This window comes from Rhododendron vialii, chromosome 5a, assembly GCF_030253575.1.
Source record: "Rhododendron vialii isolate Sample 1 chromosome 5a, ASM3025357v1".
Lineage (NCBI taxonomy): Eukaryota > Viridiplantae > Streptophyta > Magnoliopsida > Ericales > Ericaceae > Rhododendron > Rhododendron vialii.
The window spans coordinates 27,814,959-27,837,382 of NC_080561.1; the positions used below are offsets into that span (position 1 = coordinate 27,814,959).

Here is a 22,424-nt window from a genome sequence, read left to right on the forward strand (position 1 = left end):
GTTTTACATCTAATCAAGTATGTATGGATAAGAGATTGAATTCATTTTTGGCAAAAGTATTCTAATCTTTGTTACGTAAACATAGACGGTCCCGATTCGAAAAAAATAGTCAATGTGGCCCAAGAGTGGTGCAGTATGGGACTTTAATGCTTCTGAAAGCACCAAATGTGTTCCGATTATGTGGTTGCCGATATTCGATTATCACCGATTTTGGTGACAATGATTAAATCAACAAGATGTTAAATCCTATCGGTTTAGATCGAGCATTCGAAAAAATTTAGTTGCTTACTGTCTTTAAAATCTATACATTGAACTTATTTGATTATAAAGCAAGGTCTTGTACTGTAGTCTAATGTACAGTAGCCACACGATCGTTAATTTTGTTATGCTTGCTATTTTTATCATTCTCATAAATTTTCGAGTCTAACGGATTTTGAAAGTCTATTCATCGGAACGCGGATTCTATATTGTACGCCCGATTATCCAATTAAGTATGCAATTGGGCCTGCCCATAGAAGGAGAATCCCCCAAATTTTTGAAATTAGGTGTTAAAACTTGGATACGTGGACGATCACAACCAAGTTCTCAGGGAAAAAGTGAAAAGTACCAACGTTTTACTGTTGAACATAATCACAAAACTTATATTAAATCGGAAAAAGTGAAAAGTACCAACTTATAATTTTTTTTTTGTACTGAAATACTAAATTTAGTAGAAAATTGGAAACCGTATTTTTAAATCTTTTTTATTTTTTTACTCATAGTTAATCCTTAATTTCCAAAACCCATAACTAAATAACTTACAAAATTATTATTGATTTACTTTTTTTTTTCAATCTTCTATTACGTATATATGATTTTACTTGAAAATCCCTATTATTAGTTGGAAAGGAATATGAGCCACCAAAACTATAATCTTATCCTTTTTATAATACTTGTAATATTAATTTACTATTATTATCTTTCCTTATCTTTTGCTTTTCAATATTTACTAAATGAAGCATATTATAAATTAAATAATTTTTTTTCCAACAATAATCTTTATTCCCCTAACACAAATTTTCAATATCTCCAATTCACTTCAACACTATTATATCCTTATGACGAACAATAATGAGTCCGGAGTTTCAAATATCGATAATTATTAAAAGGAACAAAATTTCAAAAAACTAAAAATACCCGAATTTAAATCTCAGAAAAATTAATATTCTTTTTTAAAAAAAAATTTATTACACGTATGGTTATGTCTTTTTAGAAGTTTCTTTTCTTTTCTATTTTTTTATATATACTTTAAATATTATTGTTTCCTTTACTTAACATAAATAGGAAATATCTTCATTTTCTTTTCTTATTTCTTATTTCTTATTATATTCTCACACTTAATTCTTAGTTACTAAATTTTCTAAAATAACTTATAGGTTTTTATTAACTTACGATATTTCTTTTTGTTCTTCTATTACTTATAAATTAGTAGAAATATTTTCTACATGAGTTTACAAATACATTCACTTTTATATCATTCATAAAAAAATACTACTTTATCCTTTTATAATACTTGTATATTGATTTATTTTTATTTACTAACTTTTATTTTCAAGATTTAGTAAACGAACCATGTTATTAATTAAATAATATATATTTTACAATCACCAATGCTAAAGATTATTAGAATATAATAGGAACAAATTTGAGTACACATCTAATCTACTTTTGTACAAAAACTCATGATTTCTTCACTTAATTTAACAGGAAAAATTAAAATGATATAACTGTTACGTTTTATATCCAACTGATATTATACAATCAATAAAATAATATCATATCAGTCGTGTGTCATAATAAAAATATCGTAAGGATTATAAAATAAATATTATAAGGACCATCATTTTTGTAAATAATAACAAGTAGAGTGCCGGGTCCAAAAATAATATCATAATAGCTAAAAATGCAGAATACGCATGTAAGCTTTCAAGCTCTATTAACGAGTCAAAACTACTCTATTATACTTAGGGAGAGTGGAAAAATAGTTATCTACCTCGGGTTCGGTCGAAACTATTAGAAAATCGAATCCCCAAGATCCAGTAATGACGCGTATAGATTAGACAACAAAAATTGCAAAAAAAAAAAAAAACCTTACAAGGCGGAATTAGGATTTTACCACAACTCTCGCGTCACGAACGTTGGTTGAATTTGTTATAGCACATCTTGCTGTATGCCACGAATACTGCTAGACCGTACCTTACAATCTTCTGTCATATTCCTTTATACCTCGAATCACGTACCCATTTGTGGAAACCCTACGTGATTGTTTGTTCTTTCTCACAGCCCACTTTTCTGATCTCTCAAAAACATGTCATTGACCTAGACAACGAAGCGGTATATTTATAGGGCTAGGGCAGGGACCTAAGGAGAAATAAATCTGGACTCTTTGTGTAAATAAGAAATCTTAATCCCATCATGATTCTATTTCTTATCACACAAATTACAATTCACCCTACTACAGAATTGTAATTGCATTCCCGTCCTTATCTCAATTATATTTTGAGCTCCATATTATTAAATACTTATTAATCTCCCCAAATTAAGATCATAGATACCCGTTGATTAAAATAAATTACTAACAAGAACAAGCTTAAAATAAGTTTTTCAAAGTTTTCGGTTTCGCGGGGAGATGACGGGAACAGGGGTTTGAGCTTGGTTCAAAGCAGTTGGTAGTGGTTTTGGGAGGCTTGTGGTGGGTAAGGAAGTTTGGAAGTGATATTACTTCTCACAAACGGTTAAAAATAATAATAATTTACAATTTGAATTATCTTTATCTTTCAATAATTGATCGTTTGGATTGAAGTCTTTGAAGGATTGAGCCCAGCTTACAAGTGGCAAAACCTGCCCGTTAGCCCTTGAGATTGGAAGTGGCACCATTTGTCCTAAAAGATTGCACCCAAAATTCAGATGAGAAGAAGAAAGATGAATGCAGTAGTCGATAGTAGTAGGTAGTTGATTGCACCGCATCTTTAAGATGCGTCATACTTTCTTCTTTTTTTTAAATACATTTTCAATATATGTTACTGGTCTGCATAGATTTTGTTGCCATGCAAACTCTATAAAATGCATTTTGTGAAAGCACGATAAATTATTTTTATAAATCATTTCAAAAAATGGACATTTCTTCGATTCGTTTGTACAATTTGGACAGATCGACGGAAAACTCTTTCCTATTGGATGGAGTCAAAAGAGGAGTGAAAATAAAGGAGGGGGTAAAGGGGTGGGCCCAATGGTTTTGCCGCTGCTTGGATTCTCCATTCGTTCCCCTCATTTGTTTTCCTCTGTTCTTCGTTTTCACTTGTTCGAGGGATTCACCAGTGAAACTTTTGGGCTGGTCTAGGGTTCCCCAAAATTTATCCGGGTGTAGAGGGGTGAAATTTGGACGAAATCACCCCTGGTTATCCCCCTTTCCCCAACCCCAGGCCTCCACTGCTTCCTCATTTTTGTCGCCGACCCATTGTTGTCTGTGGAGCAGAGAAAAAAGGGTTTTGGTGGCGATTTGGAGTGCAGTGCATATTTGCTTCGTGAACTCAGGTATGGATTCCATTTTAGCAGATCTCTGTGTGCATGTGTGTGTAATGGCTCCTCGTCTGCTGATTTATTGTTTTGTATAGGTCAAAAAATGGAACAGCCATGTGTGTGCGCGCAAAAAAATGGGTACTCTTTTGTCTCCTCCATTTTTAGATCCATGTGTGTGTGTGTGTGTGCGCGTGCGCGTATGGGTCCTGTTTTGTTGATTTTATGTTTGGTATGCCTGAAAAATAAAGAACGCCTCTGTACGTGGATGAACTGTTTTTAGGGTTTCGAAATGTGCAAGGGTTTCTGACTGGGTTTCGAGTACAACAAGGGTTTGAACTATGTTTTGTGTGTGTTTTTGTGTATTTTGGATCTAGGGTTTCGATTAGTGCAACGGTTTTTGACTAGGTTTCAAGTAAAACAAGGGTTTGAACAATGAAGCATGAATTTTTTTTTTTTTTTTGCAATACTACTGCAGTTTAAATTGGGTTTTGATTATTGGAAGTGGTTTGTATTCTTATTATAGCATCATAGCATCATATATGTGGCTGCAATATGTTGTTTTTAAGTTATTGTTTCATGCTTGCAAGGGTTTGGATGATTAAGATGAAACCCCAAAAGAAAAGCCTAAAAAAATAGCCCGACCTTTATGTATTGTGTGTGTATGAATAGGGTTAGAAGACATTAGTTTGGTTTAAGAAAATGAAATTGTAATTTAGTGTTTGTAGTTTGTAATTAAGAAAATGACTTGTGTTTTATTCATGAAGCCCTTTTTAGGTTTTTTTACAATGCCGAGATTAAACAGAACAGAATTAAGGAGAAGAGAAGAGGAAGAGGCATTCATCGCAATAAACATGTACATTCGTGCTGCAATGAGTGTGTTTCGGCTTTATTGCTTCATTGTGTCCACGGCACAATATCCTCGTCCTGAGTTGTCCCCAAATCCAAACTACTACCAAACCCAAGTAGATGCTGTGAATAGGCTTGTCAATGGTAATGAAGTAGATTGCCACGAGCAATTGAGGGTAAATAGGCGTACCTTTTTTAGATTGTGTTGTCTACTTCGAGGTGTTGGGTTAGGAGACTCGCGAAATGTTTGTCTCGAGGAAAGGGTAGACATTTTCTTGTGGATCCTAGCTCACCATACAAAACAGAGGCGTACGAAATTGCACTTTTGGAGATCAACTGAAACTGTAAGTAGACATTCAATGTCGTACTCCTAGGTGTGTTGCGCCTTTATGACATGCTCCTAGTAAGGCCCGAGCCTGTGCCTCCTAACTACCATGACAGTAGATGGAGTTGGTTTCAGGTAAACTTCATTTCAATTATTGTAAAATCTTCCATTTCGTTTTCTCAGCTCCACCATATTGACTTAGTTACAAAATGTACTGATTATGTCGTAGAATTGTCTCGGGGCATTGGATGGGACGTACGTGCCAGTGTATCCCCCGGCAGTTGACAGGCCACGCTATAGATCAAGGAAGGGTGAGATTTCCACAAACGTTTTAGGTGTATGTAGTCGAGACCTAAAGTTTGTCTTTGTATTGTCTGGTTGGGAAGGGTCGGCCACTGACTCTAGGATCCTGAGGGACGCCATTTCAAGACCTGATGGTTTGATAGTCCCCCATGGTATGTTTTAAATCCTAAAATTCACCTTATTTTCACTCCATTCCTATTATCAACCCTTCCTTTAAACCATTTGTAGTGAATGTCATAACTTCCATTTGGTACAGGACATTACTACCCTGTGGATGCCGGATACCAAAATGCCGAGGGTTTTCTAGCACCGTACCGCGGGCAACGATATCACATTAACATTTGGAGGCAAGGTCACATGCCGACTAGCAGAGAGGAGTACTTCAACATGAAGCACTCAGCTGCTAGGAATGTAATTGAGAGAAGCTTTGGTGTGTTAAAGATGCGCTTTGCAATATTGAGGTCTCTTTCATATTACCCCATTAGGACTCAAACACGTATCGTCACAGCATGTTGCCTCCTCCATAACCTCATCAAAAGAGAGATGCCCAACGATCCCATTGAGAACGAGTACACGGCATGGGAACGTGATCACATACACGATGTGGAGGTAGATGATCACATCACTACCATTGAGACTTCCAATCAATGGAGCGGGGAGAGGGATGCGTTGGCTACAGCCATGTACAATCATTGGCTAGGAAATGGTGGGGGACAAGAGGTTTTTCCACCATGAGGAACTTTGTTTAGTGTATTTGTATTAATAAGTGTTTGAATAACTTTTATGATGTAAAAATTCTATTTCAAGAAGTTTGTATGAACTTTTTATGATTGTAATTGAACTCCGGTTTGTAGTTTTTATTAGACATTCTTAAATAATCATTGTTGTCAAACTTAAAATGCTTTTGCAATAATGGATACCCAACAAGGTAATGTCCCTAACAAAAAGGCTTCAAGGAGCCATAGGGTGTGGAGGAAATCCGAAGAGGATGCCCTCATGAAATGCATGGTAGCCGAAATAAGTGACAAATGGAGCGCGGATAATGGGTTTAAACTCGGGTTCTTCACGTTACTTGAGAAAGAGATGGCGAAGATCATGCCGGAGAGCAATATTAAGGCCTCCCCCCACATTAACTCCAAAGTCAAGTATTGGAGACGAACATATGCCAAAATATGTGACATTGTGGGACTTAGTGGGTTTGGGTGGGACCATGTCAACAAAAGGATTGACGTGGATGATGATGTGTGGAAAATCTACGAAGAGGTAACTTCCAATGCTTTAATTGATATGTTATGGCATGGGATCATGTACTTAAACTTGAAATGTTTATGTAGGCCAACCCTAAGAAGGTCAAAGAGGTGGGTGGGAAGCGTTTCCCTTATTTTGATGATTGGGAAATCATCTTTGGAAAGGATAGGGCTAATGGGTGTGGAGCGGAGGCTCCTGCATAAATGGGGCGACTACATCAAAATGTGATGCATAATGAAGATATAGAGGAGGAGAATGACGGTCTCTACCATCCATTCTTCGGTGAAGAATTTCATCCCACCGACACAAGTGGACCCTCGGGGGTTGCCAATGAAATTCCTTTGGACTCGTCACCTCTGGACTCGACACCTCTAGTCTCCACACCTCCGGTCTCCACAAGTTTGAACTCCGCACGTCGTACGTCACTCCCGACATCCACTCCCCGGACCTCCACACCTCCGGCCAATGCCGGAACTCAAAAGGGGAAGAAGAGGACACGAATGGGTGATGTGGAATCCCTTGCTATAAGCATGGAGGCATGGCTGGAAAAGAGTGATGTCCATATGGAAAAAATGACCAATGCAATGGGGTATTCCAAAGACGTATCCGCTCACCGCACACAAGTGCCAAAAGAGCTTGAAAAGCTTGACCTTACTGATACCCAACGATTTAGGTTAGGTGCCGTCATTTGTTCGGCTGAAGATAGGCTAGACCTATTCTATGGCACTCGCGAGGATTTGAAACAAGCTTGGGCTGGGCTGAGGCCGTCCTGGATGGTCTAATCTTTGGTCCCGTTTAGCTATGAGGGAGAAGAAGTAGAAGTTTTTTGAAGTGGCCGACCTTTCACTCTTACACATATGGCCCATTTTTTGAAGCGGCCGATCGATCACGCGTAGATATGTGGTCCCTAGTTGTTAATATTTTGATACATTGAGGCTGTTTGAACAATCTTTTGCAGCCTAGTGTATTGTAATATTGTGTTTATGTTCTCCTTCATCGTCAAACAATATTCTACTTATGCTATGTTATGGTAAAACAATGGTGTATTCGTGGCCTACGTTTGATTATGTTTATGGGTTACAAATGCAGGCCTTGGATGGGTTACTTATGCATTGTACTTATGTTTGTGGGCAATGATGATAGAATTGGATTATTCATTAAGATAGATACCTTGGCGGGGTAACATTAGTTGCAGCCATGAGTACCCTATTGATTTGTATGTATTGTCTGAGCCCATTCCACTATTGAACTGTGGTAAAAAGTATAGCAGGTGTGTGTGTGTGTGGCAATGGCTGCAGGTTTTGGTTTAGGTTTTGTGCCTCTATGTGTGGGTTAAAATTGCAGGTTTTGACCACTATTGGTGGGTTAAAACTGCTGGTTTTGGCCACTGTTGGCTCTGCTTATCTACTGCAGATTTTGTTTGTGTGTTTAAACTGTTGGGTTGGTTCTGTTATAGTGCTGCAGGTTATTGGTGGCTATGATGAAAGCTTTCTGAGCCAAATCGATACATTAGATAAAACTGTGTCAGTATTTGTGGCCTATGATTATGTGTTAAAACTGGAGCAAATTGGTTCATCTTTTGTGCATGGTTTGGTTCAGTTTTCTGCCTACAATTTGGTTCAGTTTTGTGGGATAAGAACTGCATGATTTGGTTTAAACATGAGGTTATGGTTATGATTTGGTTCAGTTTTGTGAGTGAGTGTGTGAAACTGCAGGGGTTGGTTATGTTTTGTGGCTGCATTTTTGGGCTGTTTCCTGCACACAGATTTTGGTTCACTAAAACCTGCAGGTTTTGGTTCAGTTTGTGCTTTAAAACTACAGTGCTTGGTTCAGTTTGCTTGCATTTCTGAGTTAAAACTGGGGGTTTTTGTTCAGATGTTTGGGTGGCTATTGTGCTTGCATATTAGTTCATTTTTGTGCATGCATGTGTTGGCTGCAATTTGTTGGCTCTATTTATGTGTTAAAGCTGGAGGATTTTGCCACTGTTGGTGGGTTAAAGCTGCAGGTTTTGGCCACCGTTAGTGGGTTAAAGCTGCAGGTTTTTGCCCTACGTTTATATGTCAAAACTGCAGGTTTGTGGCCTCTGTTAATGTGTTAAAACTGCAGGGGTTTGGTCCTATTTTATGCCTCCATTTGTGAGTTTATATTGTAGATTTTGGTTCATGTGTTTGAGTGGCTATGATGAAAGCTTTCTGAGCCACAAACTGAGTCAAAACCTCCTCCATAACCTCACCAAAATGCAGCCACAAACTGGTGCCAAAACCTGCAGTTTTAACCCATAACCAGAGGCCAAAACCTGGTTTTTTTGTGGCTGTGATAAAAATTGAACAACACGCAATGAGGACTTAGGCGGGGTAATATGAGAGGGTCGTTTGGCAACTCATGTTGCAGCCTAGTTCTCTCAAAAAGTTGTCAACTGTACTCTGAGCCAAATGCCTTAATTATGTTCATGTGTTATAACTGCAGTATTTTGGTTCTATTTTTCTAAAGGTTTTGGTTCGGTTTTGTGCCTGCAAGTGTTGGTTTATGTGTCATTTGGTTTATGTACTCTGGTTTTGGCCTGTGTTTCATTTGGTTTTAAACTGCAAGTGTTGGTTTTTGTTTGTTCCATTCAAAACTGCAGGTTTTGTACTGTATCTGTGGGTTACAGCCGCAGGTTTTGGCCATTGTTGGTGGGTTAGAACTGCTGCTTTTGGCTTAAAGCTGTGTTGGTTCAGCTTTTCTGTATGGTTTTGTTCAGTTTTCTAGCTATTACAAACATTTGTGGGTATAAACATGAGGTTATGGTATAAACAGATTATGGTGCAGTAAAAGCTGTAGGTTATGGTTCAGTTTGTGATTTAAAACTGTAGTATTTGGTTCAATTTGTGGTTTAAAACTGCAGTGATTGGTTCAGTTTTGTGGTTTAAAACTGCAGTGCTTGGTTAAATTTTGTGGTTCAGTTTATGAGTAAAACCTGCAGGTTTGTGGCCTCTGTTTTGTGAGTCAATGAGTGTGTGTATGGTGGTACAGTTTTTGGCTGCCATTTGGTTCTGTTCTGTGGATGAAACTGCAGGGTTTGCTTATGTTTTGTGGCTGTATTTTTCGGCTGTTTTAACCCACACAAATTCTGATTTAGTAACACCTACAGGTTTTGGTTCAGTTTTGTGATTTAAAACTACAGTACTTGGTTCAGTTTTGTGGTTCAATTTATGGGTAAAACCTGCACGTTTGTGGCCTCTGCGTATGTGTGAAAACTGTTGAGGTTTGGTTATGTTTGGTGCTTGCATTTCTGAGGTAAAACTGGGGGTTTTTGTTTAGATGTTTTGGTGGCTATGATGAAAGTTTTCTGAGTCACGAACTGAAGCAAAACTGAACTGTATGTATTAAACGAAAATGCAACCACAAACTGAGCCAAAACCTACAGTTTTAACCCACAAAAAGAGGCCAAAACCTTTTTGTGTGTGGCTATTATGAAAAATTAACAAGACACGTTAGAGACTTAGGCTGGGCAACGTTTGAGAGGGTCATTTGGCAACTCATGTTGCAGCCTGGTGCCTTGCAAAAATTGTCTACAAATCTGAGCCACATGTTTCCAGCTATTTGACTGCAAAAGTCCTCCCATTTATGGTACCATTGTTACTTGTGTCATAGTCTGTGTCCTAAATGTGTCAACTGGCAATGATGAAATTTGAGCCAAATGCGTTAATTTTGGTTTTCAACTATTTATTTGTGATTAAGAGGCAATTTGATTCATGCGTTTGTCATGACTTATAATGTTGTTTTCGAATAGATTACTCAATGACAGGTGAAGAAAAAGACTATTATTGGGTGGTTTTCGTTGGACATAAGCCGGACATCTATACAACTTGGGGAGAAGCTCAACTCCAAGTTAATGGATACTCAGGAAGCATGGCGAAAAGGTACAGGACATTCGATGCAGCCGAAGAAGCATTGCTCAAGTTTCACGAGGAGAGATACAACTTGAAAAAGTTGCAAGACAAAAATTCCACATCCGCAAGTGCGTTGGGAGTTGAACATCAAATCAATGGGTGCAAGACATTTGTTGTATTTTTTTTGTTAGGTTTCGTAGGTTGTATTTTCTTGGCACTTGTTCTCGATTCCGAATGAACTTGAACGTTCCAAGTTTCTGTAGAATATCACGTTATGAATAGAGACAAGTTCTAAGATTATTTTAAATTGAAGACGTTCAAACATTACGTTTCAACATCATGAACATAGCCACCAAATGACACATCCATGGGTAATACAATTTATTCTTCCGCGATCTACACCTATTCCTCCGGCTCCTCGGGAGGGGGAATGAAGCAAACACGTCAGTCATCAAACAATGGAAATTGAACATCTCTTGCCACCAGAGCTTGTTGATTAACCTAAGTCAAAATGAATTAATTAAGAACAAGAAATATTTTGATCTTAACAAATTTATAGCACTTTATTAAAGCTTACTTGGAGGATTGCAGTTCAAACATCGTCTTCAGCTACCACCATGTTTTGACTTGCGTCCCATTCAAATTCGGGACGATCAATTAGGTCCACAATGATGAAGCAAGTACGACGCCACTGCTTTACCTTCGCTTCAATATGCCATTCCTCAATGCCAGCTTCGGGAAAATCACTGTCCATGATACGTTTCAAATAGCTCAAGTAACTTGGACGAAAGTGTCCACTCCCGGTGGTCCACAATCGGGACTCCACCATTGATTTCAGTACCGAAATCAACAGGATCTCCTCAACCTGAACCCAATTGTGACGAGGAGGCGGACGACTAGCCATACAATCAAAAAAAATCTGAGACTTGTTTTGTAATTGAGATTTTTGAATGAGTTTGACAATGAATTTACTTGCTATTTATAAGCAAAATTTACCAACTATTCTACCACATATCCACCATTCAATAATATATCCATAATTCAACATTCAACCAACTTCTACTTTCCATTCTATCAAAAAAATCATACTTTTCATTCAAACCTACCCTAATTTGTCTTTTCTTTGTAAAAAAAATCACTTTCCTAGATAATTGAAAAATAAATACTTACCATTCATTAAAAAAAACGTTTTTTAATATAAATTTTTGAGAATATACATTTTTAAATTCATTTAGCTTTTTATACTTTCAATTTTTCAAAATTTATTTAATATATTGATTTTTGAATTTATATAATTATTTTCATACATAATCAAATTTAACACTGCACATGGGCAAAATAGTCATTTGACAGCTTTTCCCATCATCCACCCCTTCTTATCTCCCCCATTTTATAAACCATCCAAACAAAGTCAAATTTTATCCACCTATTTAATACCCCATCCAAACCACATTCTATTTTTTTTCTCCTCCATAAACATCAAATCGATGTGGGCCAACCCATCAAAATTAATACCCTATCTTATTCCCCCTTCTTATTTTTTACGCCCGATTTTTTTCCGCAGGGCCCTTAGCTTTTGTTGTCTTGCTGGGGGCAACGTGGATATCCCCCGGCGTTGCAACTGTTGAATGGCAAGCCCGAAACCCACCTTCAACTACCCTTCCTTCGTCCACATAGCGCTGAGAGAGAGACATATAGGTCGGTCGTGAAGAAAGAGGGGGAGAGAGCTCTTCCAAACCACCACCACAACACACCCCCACAACCCCCCCCCCCCCCCCCCCCCCCCCCACACACACACACACACACACAGATGGGTTCACATACCATATCCGTAGCATCAATCACATACCTCACTCTGATATGTTTATTCCAAAGCTCCCACGCCGATAAGCCAACAGCTTACGAAATGCTCCAGCGATACAACTTCCCCATCGGCGTTTTACCCAAAGGCGTCACCGGCTACGACTTGGACGAGTCTACAGGCAAGTTCTCCGCCTACTTGAACGGCAGCTGCGCCTTCTCCCTCGAGGGCTCGTACCAACTGAACTACAAGCCCACAATCAAAGGGTACGTGTCCAAGGGAAGGCTCTCCAAATTGGAGGGCGTCAAAGTGAAGTTGTTTTTCATCTGGGTTGACATTGTAGAGGTCGACAGGAACGGCGACGACCTCGATTTCTCGGTTGGGATCGCGTCGGCCGGGTTCTCGGTAGATAGTTTCGAGGAGTGTCCTCAGTGTGGGTGTGGGTTGAATTGTGGTGATCGGAGAGTGAGGAATGTTAGGACAAACCCACTTGGTTTATCTTCGTCTTTTTAATGCAATAGTTTGCTGCAAGCATTGTTTTTCGATTGGAAATGCATCCTCCCCATTTATGTTTTGGACTCGAGGAGACAATCATGATCGGGACTGTATGTTCATTTGCTGCAATCAATGATCCAGACTGTCTCCTCCAATCCTAAACATGGACCGGAGAGGATCCGGATCCTTTTAGCTTCTAAATTATGGGTTCTTTCTTTATTGCTAATAGTTTAAATGGGTGCCTCTTATTTTGGGCATTTCATGCTCTTCCTGGTTGATGTGTTTGATTTGATTAATAGGAGCTTAATTGCGTAAAAATGAACGGATGTTTGAATATGATTCCGGTCGTTGATGCTAGTGTGACAATGGAATAGTGACTGGGCTTACAAACTGTTTCGGATTTTGTCTTCTGTGCACAATTTGTGGGAAGAGAAGCACTGTGTTTGAATTCTGAACCATGAGTTCTTACCGGTAAGAGTTTTATGACAAAATCCAAACCATTGACTCTATCGATGGACGGTCCAGATCAAGACGTCTCAGTCCAAAATATGGACTGCAGAGGTCCAGATCCTTTTGCGATTATAAATTATGGGTTCTTTCTTTATTGCCACTAGTTTAAAAGGGTGTCTCTCATTTTTGGCAATTGATGCTCTTCCTGATTGATGTGTTTGATTTGCTTAATAGAAGTTTAATTGCGTGAAAAAGATCTGATTTGTTTGAATATGATTCCGGTCGTTGATGCTAGTGTGACAATGGAATAGTAACCGGGCTTACAAACTGCTTCGGATTTCTTCTCTGTTGTGAGAGGAGAAGCGTTGTGTTTGAATTCTGAACCATGGGTTCTTGCCTAATTGCTGTTAGTTATAAAAGGTGGCCGGTCGGCCACTATTTTGGGTAAATGTTGTTCTTCATGATTGATGTGTTAAGTACAGTTATGGCCATCAACATACTACCGTATTGCAAGCGAGGAAGTTTAGATCAGGACTTGTAAATTGTTTCTTCTCCTTTGGGAATTACATTGGATGCTCTTTGTATTGGGATTTGACATGATGTCTTGTTATTTGAATAAAAATCCAGTTTGGGGTTATTTGGAAAAGCAATTACTGTATCTGTGGCTGCAATATTTTTGAATAATCGAGGTTCTTCCTGATTGATAAGTTTGATTCATTGTCATTGATGGTCCTTTTACCGAATGTTGCTAATGAATGGAAATTGAGGAAGATTAGATCTGAACTCGATTGTTTCTTCTCTGTTGGCCAATTTTTAAATGAATTTTAGACCATATGTTCTTGTTCTGATTTAAAATGTAGTCGTGTTGACTTGGAAATGTGTTTTTTTTTTTGGTAACGTAGAAATGTTAATTTTGTATGTAGTTTATGTGACTTGCATACAAAAGCTATAGTTCTGGACCTCTCTACCACAAAAGAAATTGAAAACTGGGTTGGATTGTTTGAGGAAAAGGTTTCTAGGCTATTTAAAGATTCCAAAAAGGCTATAGAATTTTCAGTTCTGCAAGTCTTAGCTTTTCTTTTTCCCTTTTTGGTGGTGGTGGTTGGAGGTTAGTTTGGAGTGGCGCGATCATTCAACAAATTACTATTACGGAGATTGATTTTGGATATCAGTGTGGATTATTTCTTGGTAAACATGGGGAGTTCTAAAATCATTTCCTTCAACTTATGGTATCTACTGAATTTTAGATGCTCTGGAAATGACAGCTTAATACGTTATTGCTATTTAACTCTTTTTTTGTGAGATGGCTACTTAACGTATCTATTGTACACACTTTAGGGGGGTCTCAGTCTCTAGAAAAAGTTGGGGATGACCATGGAAACCCCAGACAAAACTAGTGTGGCTCCGGCCCTACCATTGAGCCTTATAAGCCTCCATCAAACGTCTGCAATTTATGTCTTGGAATGCACGTTTGGGATGTCCTAAAACACTAACGATTCCCCAAGTTTTGCTATTTATTCTCTTAGTAGTTTCCGATAGGAGAAAACAAGATAATATGATGTTCATGATGTTTGTAAATTAAGATGTGTTTAACATGGAGAAATGCTTATAACTTGAGAAGATTATATTCGTTATACCCCATGGGAAATGTGGCTTCCAGTTCGTCATATCGGAATGATCTGCCTTCTAGGCAAGATAGTTTGGTCCCTTTGGAGTTAGTCTTGAGATAAAAAATGGAAAATATACCTCTTATTGCAAGAGAGATTTTTTCTAGCGTGTGGCTGTGGATATGCATGCTTATGTAAATTTTATGTCGTTTTGTATCCCCAACTAGAACGGAATGTTTCTTGTGGTTAGCAATTGGCATCCAATTGGCCCTTTTATGAGAAAATTTGAAGAATGTGTGTGGTTTCCAGTATAGCTGTTCTCATTTGGCTAAGGTTGTAGACGGAATACAAGGAGGTACTTGGAGATGGCCAGTGGCCTAGTCAAAGCAATAGGTCGATGTAGGGGGTTATTGTGGCTACTATGGATAGGTGAAAGCGAAATAGGTCTCGATGTGTATCCTACGTGTGTTATGTGCAATCAGTTGGAAGAATGATGTGTATCCTATGCGTGTTTTGTGCAATCAGTTGGAAGAATCACATTATCGTTTCTTCTTTTGATGTAATTTTCTAGCTTTATCTGGAGCAGTCTGTTGAGGAAAAACCAGTTTTCTAGAATGGCTGGAAACTGGAGAAGCGAACTTGAATGATCCGCCATTATCTGTGACTCTTTTGGAAGTTCAGCTTGTAACCTTGCTTTAGCTGCAGCTATGTATCACTTGCAGATGGTGAGAAATGCAATAGCGGTTAGGTGAAAAACCAAGGATGCTACGTAGTGCGTAGGAGTATTCAAGAAGAGATAAGGAAGATGGTTTGTTCTTGGAACGTGGAGCAAAATACTCAACCAAGTTGGTTCTTTTGTTTTTCTTGAAATACTCTGGAAAACAGTAACATTAGATGAGCTTCATGTTGTGATTGCTGGTCTTTCGTTGTTGGCTTCTCTAGTGTGTCCCTTAATTTCTGTTTTCTGCATTCGGTAGAATAATCTGGTATTGGAGGTTTTGTTGGTGTAATCAAGAAGTATGTCCCTGGTGCCTTTGTTTGTTAGCTTAATTGAAATTGTTAGGATCATGCTTTGTATGATGCTGTGCCTCATTATGGTTTTTTTTTTTTTTTAATAACACAGGTGTCCGGGTCAGTTTATATACATCTCGTCTAATCCCTTGTTGTTCCCGTGTGTGTGGGGCCCACCACCTTTGTGAGTGTGAGTGTGGTTATAAAACTCTTGCTCAATTAAAGGTAGAGCAAAACTCTGTATGGACTGACCCAAAAAGAGTTGAAAGTACTTAAGAGGTTTCGAATCTACGATCTTAGAAGCGAGCAAATCCTAAACCTCAAGCCAATTCTAACTTCTAAGTCTCAAGCCTTGACCACTAGGCCAAGGCGTTCAGATTTTGTGCCTTATTCTGTTTAGCAAACAATTTAGTTTGGTAGGTTTAAGAAGTGCTCTCATATCATCCCAAAGTACATCTGTCTACTTAAAGAAACATTATGCATTACGTATAGTTTCCAAGTATATGGGCTTTTCATTAGATATTTTTAAAAATACTTGTATAAAAATAAGAATTTTTTTACTTTTCTATAACTGTTTGGGTAGTGAAAAGTGAAAACGGCCTTTATCCCAATTTTGATTTGGTTTCAAGAGAAATCACGCCACCCATCTTCTAGTTTATTAAAGGTTTTCCAAATAAAGAGAATTAATTGGCCAATCTAACAACCAAGCTTTATATATACATGACTTTAAATCAAATCTTATAAATATCTTCTTCATCACAGTCTATTCCAAAACTAATGCCAAATACATCAAAATATCTCTTTAATTATGAGAAATTATTCAATTCTACATATGACGTATATATTCGCTCCATTACCAATTTTGAATTTTTTTATCTCTTCAAAGTAGAGGTCCCTCCATTAGTCGTGGTTTTTGGAAACTAGAGGGGTTGTCTTTTGGGCCTAAAATTTTAATACTATGTCAAAGTAATAAGTTCTCATTTTAGATTTTGGGTACAGAAAATTGAGGTGTGCAACAGAGAAAAAAACATGTCACATAATTTAAAAAGCTCCATATATTTTCATACACCATGCAAGAAACTTGTGTTAGTTTCTATTCTACAGAGAATCGCTCGTTGACCTATTAGGGTCATGTCGACCACTCCCCTCATTGGAATAATGTGCGTGAGAAGGATTATAAAATGTCAAAATCAACCATTAGAAAGGATGATTTGAGCAAATTACTAAAGTAGTACATTCCTATCAAAAAAAAATTACTGAAGTACATTATTAACCAAATTCACACTCCACCGAACCTTATAAATTGGGACTCGATCTACAAACGGTTAAGGATCAAAACCTTGCACATCATAAGTTGCATATAAGATAACATCCTGGCCGTCTTGGCAGGGCTTAATTAATATTACTCGGACACTTTCATCGGTGATCAATTGACTTAGCCATTAGATAGCATTAATAGCTAAACAACATTGAACGGAGTGCGCCTCTGACTAATTGTTGCTCTGTGCAGCTGACAAGGGTTTATAGTCAGAAATCATAGCAATCCAAACCGTTCTCTAACAACAAGCGGTGGAACCAAAAGTTGGCCTACCACCAAATGCATAGACGAAACATGAAGACAAAAACAAAAAAAAGGGAGATGTGCGCATTGTGGTGGTTGGATTTACATTTACACATTGGTTTAGTTAGGAGAGGGGAAAAAAGAGTGAGACTTTTGATTTTTGTCCTAGAAATTACAAAATATCTTGAAATTGGATGTTACATGTAAATGACCTAGTCAACATGAAAATATTACTATATAAATCTTTCGTTAATCTTGCTTAAAAAAATTCAGATCTTGTTACATCAAGTGAGTGATTTAAAAATTAATTCAATCAATTCGTGACACTTAATGCTTTAGAACTCTTGTCTAAAAAAATCGACCGGCAATCCTATAATGCATAAATAAAGCCTTATTGTTGTTTTTTAACCAACAAACACAACCCTATCTTCAAGTTACGCGGTTTTGCTCTCATATGCTCCGTGACCCTCACTCCATTACTCTAATCCACGTGTACAGCATTGCCCCTCCTCACCATTGTGCGCCATTTAAGTCAAAAGTCCAATTTACACCTACTTTGAAGCTTTCAACCTCCATGAATCTTCTTGGCAGTTGGCACCAATAAACAGAAGAGAGAGAGAGAGAGAGAGAGAGAGAGAGAGAGAGAGAGAGAAGAGAGAGAAACCCATAGAATACACAGACATTCAGAGAGAGAAAGAAACACACAATTATCATTTGGGTGGGGACAGTGACAAGCCCCAAATATCCCTTTTTGATCTAACAAATCAAGACCCATATCCAAATCCTGACATTCTTCATCTGTATCTCTCTATTTTCTGTTATTTAGGAGCTTTTGGCCTTGTGGGTGTGGTGGGATTTTGGAAAAATTTGGATCTTGAGAAGGAAAAAATGAATATGATGACGATGGAGGGGATGATGGACAAGGGAGTTTTGGAGGATATAATAAGGAGATTGTTGGAGGGTAAAGGAGGGAAACAGGTTCAGTTGTCAGAAGGTGAGATCCGTCAGCTGTGCGTCAACGCTCGCCAAATCTTCCTCTCTCAGCCAAATCTCCTCCAGCTCCACGCACCTGTCCGGATCTGTGGTCAGTTTCTCTCTTCTCTCTAGAAAACTTATGTATAGTCTGTTTGTGATATGGGTTTTCAGAATTAAAGGTGTGATGCTGAGTTGTTGATGTGGGTGATGTGTGGGGTCATGTATTTGTGTGTTTGCATTTACGTAATGATGATGAAGGCATGTTGAATTTAAGGAAGGTTTGTGTCTTTTTGTAAATCTGTGTTGAGAAAGAGGAATCTGTAGATTTTTGGGTAAGTCGATAAATCGCTGAAATCATATGTTGATGAATTTCCAAGGCATCCTGAAACATAAATCAAATCTTCATGAAAATAAGAGATTAGTACACCAGGCCTGCTGGGGAAATCGGATGTTGGTTATGCGATAGAAATTTGTCGTTTAAAGAAGGTTGGAACTTGGATGGTGGATTCAATGAATATGTATGTTTCGGTTTTCCTATTTCGTGCGAGAGGTTGTGCCTGGGTAGGGGGATTTCAGGATAATATGTTTTGGTTTTCCGATTTTGTGGGAGAGTTTTTGCCTGGGTAGGGGGATTTCACGATAACTTGTATTTGTTGGATTGTTTGACAAAAATGGCGCATGTGTTGGTGTGACAAAGTTTCATTGGTATTGTGTTGATATGAAGGAGGGTTGTTGGTGGAGAGATTGCTCCCTTGAGTGTTTCGAGACTTTGGATATGGTTTGCGATCCATTGCACCCAATTGTTATGTCTTTGAATGCAATCTAGCACTTTACTTATGAAAGGAAAGAGAAATAAAATTATGAACGAAATGGTTACTCCATTGGTAATGATAGGAGTTGTTGTCGTAATGATGATGAGGCTGATGATTGGCTTTTTTGTGGTTATGTCAGACGGCAACATGAGTGCATTAAGTCTGGAGAAGTTTGCGAATGTTTAATTTGACTTGGATTATGGTTTTGGCTGTGCTGGTCTTTTGGAATAATCTGAATCACTTTTAGCCTCTGTTAGCTGTATTGCTGGTGCAAGTTGTAATCGGCCTGCAGAGACTATGTTCAAAGTTAGTGTGTATGTTCTCTAAGGGCTGTAATATGTATTTGCACTATTACCTGTGGTGAATTATGTCTGTCACGGTTTGTGCTATGTTGAGAGGTTGGATGCCTAATCCTTTGTAGAAGATTTAGCTTGCGTCTCCCGTATTCCTCATGCTTCAGTTGATGAGTTAATTACCTGGAAAACAACCTATTTTCCATTCATGATTAAAGTACTCAGTACTCACCTTTTGAATTTTAGGCAATTGTTTCTGCCTATGGTATTGCTTCGCTTCTACCTTATCTCAACTTTTCCCCCTCCTCTTATTCTCCTCTGTCTGCCGCCGCCGCTGTCTTAGTGGTTGGTCTCTCTCTCTCTCTCTCTCAGATCTCTTCTTTCTTTTGTTCGAAAGCCCCTTTTTCGTGTTTCTCGGCACCCTTATGGCTGGGGTTGCAGTGGTGAAGCAGCAGCAGTGTATACAACGGGGGTTGTAGAAGATGGAGGGGTGTTATGGAGGACGGCGACATCTGGTGTGGAGGGAAAAAAGGTGTTACGGCGGCAGTTGTTTTGACAGGGCTCTCTTGGTGTGTGGCAGCAGCAGTGGTTTAGATGGGGTGGCAGTTGCTTTGATGGGGTTGTTTCGGTGTGTAGCTGCGGCAAGGATTTCAATGAGGCGGCAGTTATTTCGATGGGGTTGTTTCAGTGTGTAGCGGCAACAATGGTTTCGATGGGGCTATTTAGGTGTGGGCAACTATTTTGGGTGTTGGCTTTGGTGGAAGGGTTGCGGGGAGAGCTGTTGCAGCGGTGCTTGTTTCAATGGAGAGGTTTAGGCGCAGTGGTGATTTTGGTGGTTATGCAGGAGGCCGTCCTGGCGGATGCAGGTCAATCTTTGGCGTGTAGTTGTGATGGTGGAGGCTACCTTGGTTACAGTGGAGGCGGCGTGGTTGTGCGAAATTTCTAGGTGGTTGGGTGTTTTTTATTGGGGTTTATTAAACATTAGGTTTCTTGTGGGTGTTTTATTTAAAAATCAAGAGGCAGAGGGATAGGTTGAGATTATGCGAGTAGCAGCACTAGAAGAGTTGTGTACCCTTTGAAGCTCTCTCAATGCTTATCTTTGCCTATTGTACTGGTTTCATCTTTTATCTTTATGATAATGAAATTTTCTTTTGCCGAGATCAAAAAAATTTTGTTCCTGCCTCTAACACATACAAGAAGCTTTCATGAGGTCCAATTGTCCAAAAGCTGATAACCATTTGAAACTCCAGGCGCTGCATTGAAACAAAAAGTTAGAAAGGAAGGAGAAGAAACAAAAGGAGTTGTGGGAAATGTTTGAAATGAAGCTTATATAGTATCAATTTTGTTTGTCATTTTAGCTTTCCACTCTCTTTTTTGCTGGTATTCAGTAAAACTTACATAACCCCCTACCCAAGGAAGGTTTCCAATCTTTAGTGATTTTTCATTTGACAATCTGCAGAATGATTTCGATCATTGGCATGAGCAAGGCCAACTAAGTTTATAGGAATTACTGCCAAGTGTTATTTGTTTTGTGTTTTCCCTTGTGCCGCTTACTACTACTAATAATTGCAAATGGCATGCAGGTGACATACATGGACAGTACCAAGACCTACTGAGACTTTTTGAATATGGTGGTTTTCCTCCGGAAGCAAATTACCTCTTTCTTGGCGACTATGTCGATCGAGGGAAGCAAAGCTTGGAAACAATATGTTTGCTTCTGGCCTACAAAATAAGATACCCTGACAAAATTTTCCTTCTAAGGGGAAACCATGAAGATGCAAAGATAAATAGGATTTACGGGTTTTATGACGAATGTAAAAGGAGATTCAATGTTCGTCTTTGGAAGATATTCACAGATTGCTTCAATTGTTTGCCCGTTGCTGCTTTGATTGAGGAAAAGATACTTTGCATGCATGGAGGACTTTCTCCGGAGTTGCAAAATTTGGACCAAATAAAAGAAATTGAGAGGCCTGCTGATATTCCGGATAGTGGTCTCCTATGTGACCTCTTATGGTCTGATCCAGACCCTAGGGTTGAGGGTTGGGCAGATAGTGATCGAGGTGTTTCTTGTACTTTTGGAGCTGACAAGGTGGCTGAGTTTTTGGATAAGAATGACCTAGACCTCATTTGTCGGGGTCATCAGGTAACCGAACTTTTTCAGACGGCTAAATTTTCATATGCTTAGTTCGTAGAAATAAAGCAAAAAACAGATTAGTGTGCTCTACATTGTGACTATACATATGATTCATATGAATTGAAATGCAGGTGGTGGAGGATGGGTACGAATTTTTTGCTAAACGAAGGCTTGTAACTATATTCTCAGCTCCAAATTACGGTGGGGAGTTTGATAATGCAGGTGCTCTACTGAGTGTTGATGAATCCCTAATGTGCTCTTTTGAGATATTAAAACCAGTTGATTACAGGCAATCTCCTGGCAGTTCCAAGTTGCCCCTCAAAAAGGTATATCTTTTTTACAATACCCATTTCCGTTTATTCTATTTGGTTCTATCATCATATTCTTAGACTGGGATGATCCTCTTTTTTGGTTTTTCTTAAAGTTGAATTCTGAATGTATCACAGATCCTAATTTGTGATATCAACGGATTTACCTATTTGCAGTTCCAGCAAATGTAATCTCGCTTATTTGTTTTTCCTTGTCTACTTTGAACAGCCCCCTAAGATCGGAAAGGCCTGAGATTTCTTTCATTCGATATGAAAGAACAGGAAGCTCATATCTCGCCATAAATGAATGTTTTATGCTAATAGATGAGCTTTTTTGTGGCGAAGCCATCATTCACTAGTCCATGGCAGATGAGATTCTCATGAGATTGAAGCTTGCACACACTTTGGCTGCAATAGAGCTTATCAGGACTGATCTGTAAATTAGCAACGTATGCTATCTTCTGTGCAGCAACTCAGGTTTTTTTTTTTTTCATTTGCTTCCTCTTTGGTTGATTTAGACACCCTTTTGTTAGGTCCTTGTATCCAGAAATCAGCATTCAATTTGCAAATGCTGATTGAGGATGAGCCTTCCCATGATTTTTGGTTGTTATACTGTTTGTATATGGATCGCGGTGTTCTGTTGAAGCTTGTTTTGTACTATCTTTTAATGTAATCCATACATGCCGTGCAGTTTGTGTGGGACTCCCGATTGATGTGAGTCAGTGAGTGTGCATGCAAGTATGTGCAACTTGTTTTGTGTCTTTCGACTCGTCTTCATTGAGATGCATGGAAGCGCAGAGTTTTAAAAGCAGATAACTTTTCATT

The 22,424-nt window shown here is 38.6% G+C and overlaps 4 protein-coding genes across 4 annotated transcripts; all 4 read left to right on the forward strand.

Moving 5' to 3' along the window:
* Positions 1 to 4,786: 4,786 nt before the first annotated feature.
* LOC131326901 (protein ALP1-like) lies at positions 4,787 to 5,813 on the forward strand. The gene is made up of 3 exons (XM_058359809.1): positions 4,787 to 4,864; positions 4,959 to 5,184; positions 5,289 to 5,813. The coding sequence occupies exons 1-3, from the start codon at positions 4,799 to 4,801 to the stop codon at positions 5,765 to 5,767; spliced, it is 771 nt and encodes a 256-aa protein (XP_058215792.1). The 5' UTR covers positions 4,787 to 4,798; the 3' UTR covers positions 5,768 to 5,813.
* A 131-nt stretch (positions 5,814 to 5,944) lies between these two features.
* Positions 5,945 to 6,483, forward strand: LOC131327765 (uncharacterized protein At2g29880-like). The gene is made up of 2 exons (XM_058360899.1): positions 5,945 to 6,295; positions 6,367 to 6,483. Exons 1-2 carry the CDS (start codon positions 5,945 to 5,947, stop codon positions 6,481 to 6,483), a joined length of 468 nt encoding a protein of 155 aa, XP_058216882.1.
* A 5,261-nt stretch (positions 6,484 to 11,744) lies between these two features.
* On the forward strand, positions 11,745 to 12,674 carry LOC131326902 (uncharacterized protein At5g01610-like). Its single transcript, XM_058359810.1, has one exon. The coding sequence runs from the start codon at positions 11,963 to 11,965 to the stop codon at positions 12,464 to 12,466; it is 504 nt and encodes a 167-aa protein (XP_058215793.1). The 5' UTR covers positions 11,745 to 11,962; the 3' UTR covers positions 12,467 to 12,674.
* A 4,818-nt stretch (positions 12,675 to 17,492) lies between these two features.
* Positions 17,493 to 22,306, forward strand: LOC131326906 (serine/threonine-protein phosphatase PP1 isozyme 9). Its single transcript, XM_058359815.1, has 4 exons — positions 17,493 to 18,161; positions 20,741 to 21,300; positions 21,423 to 21,617; positions 21,829 to 22,306. The coding sequence occupies exons 1-4, from the start codon at positions 17,966 to 17,968 to the stop codon at positions 21,850 to 21,852; spliced, it is 975 nt and encodes a 324-aa protein (XP_058215798.1). The 5' UTR covers positions 17,493 to 17,965; the 3' UTR covers positions 21,853 to 22,306.
* Positions 22,307 to 22,424: the final 118 nt, after the last annotated feature.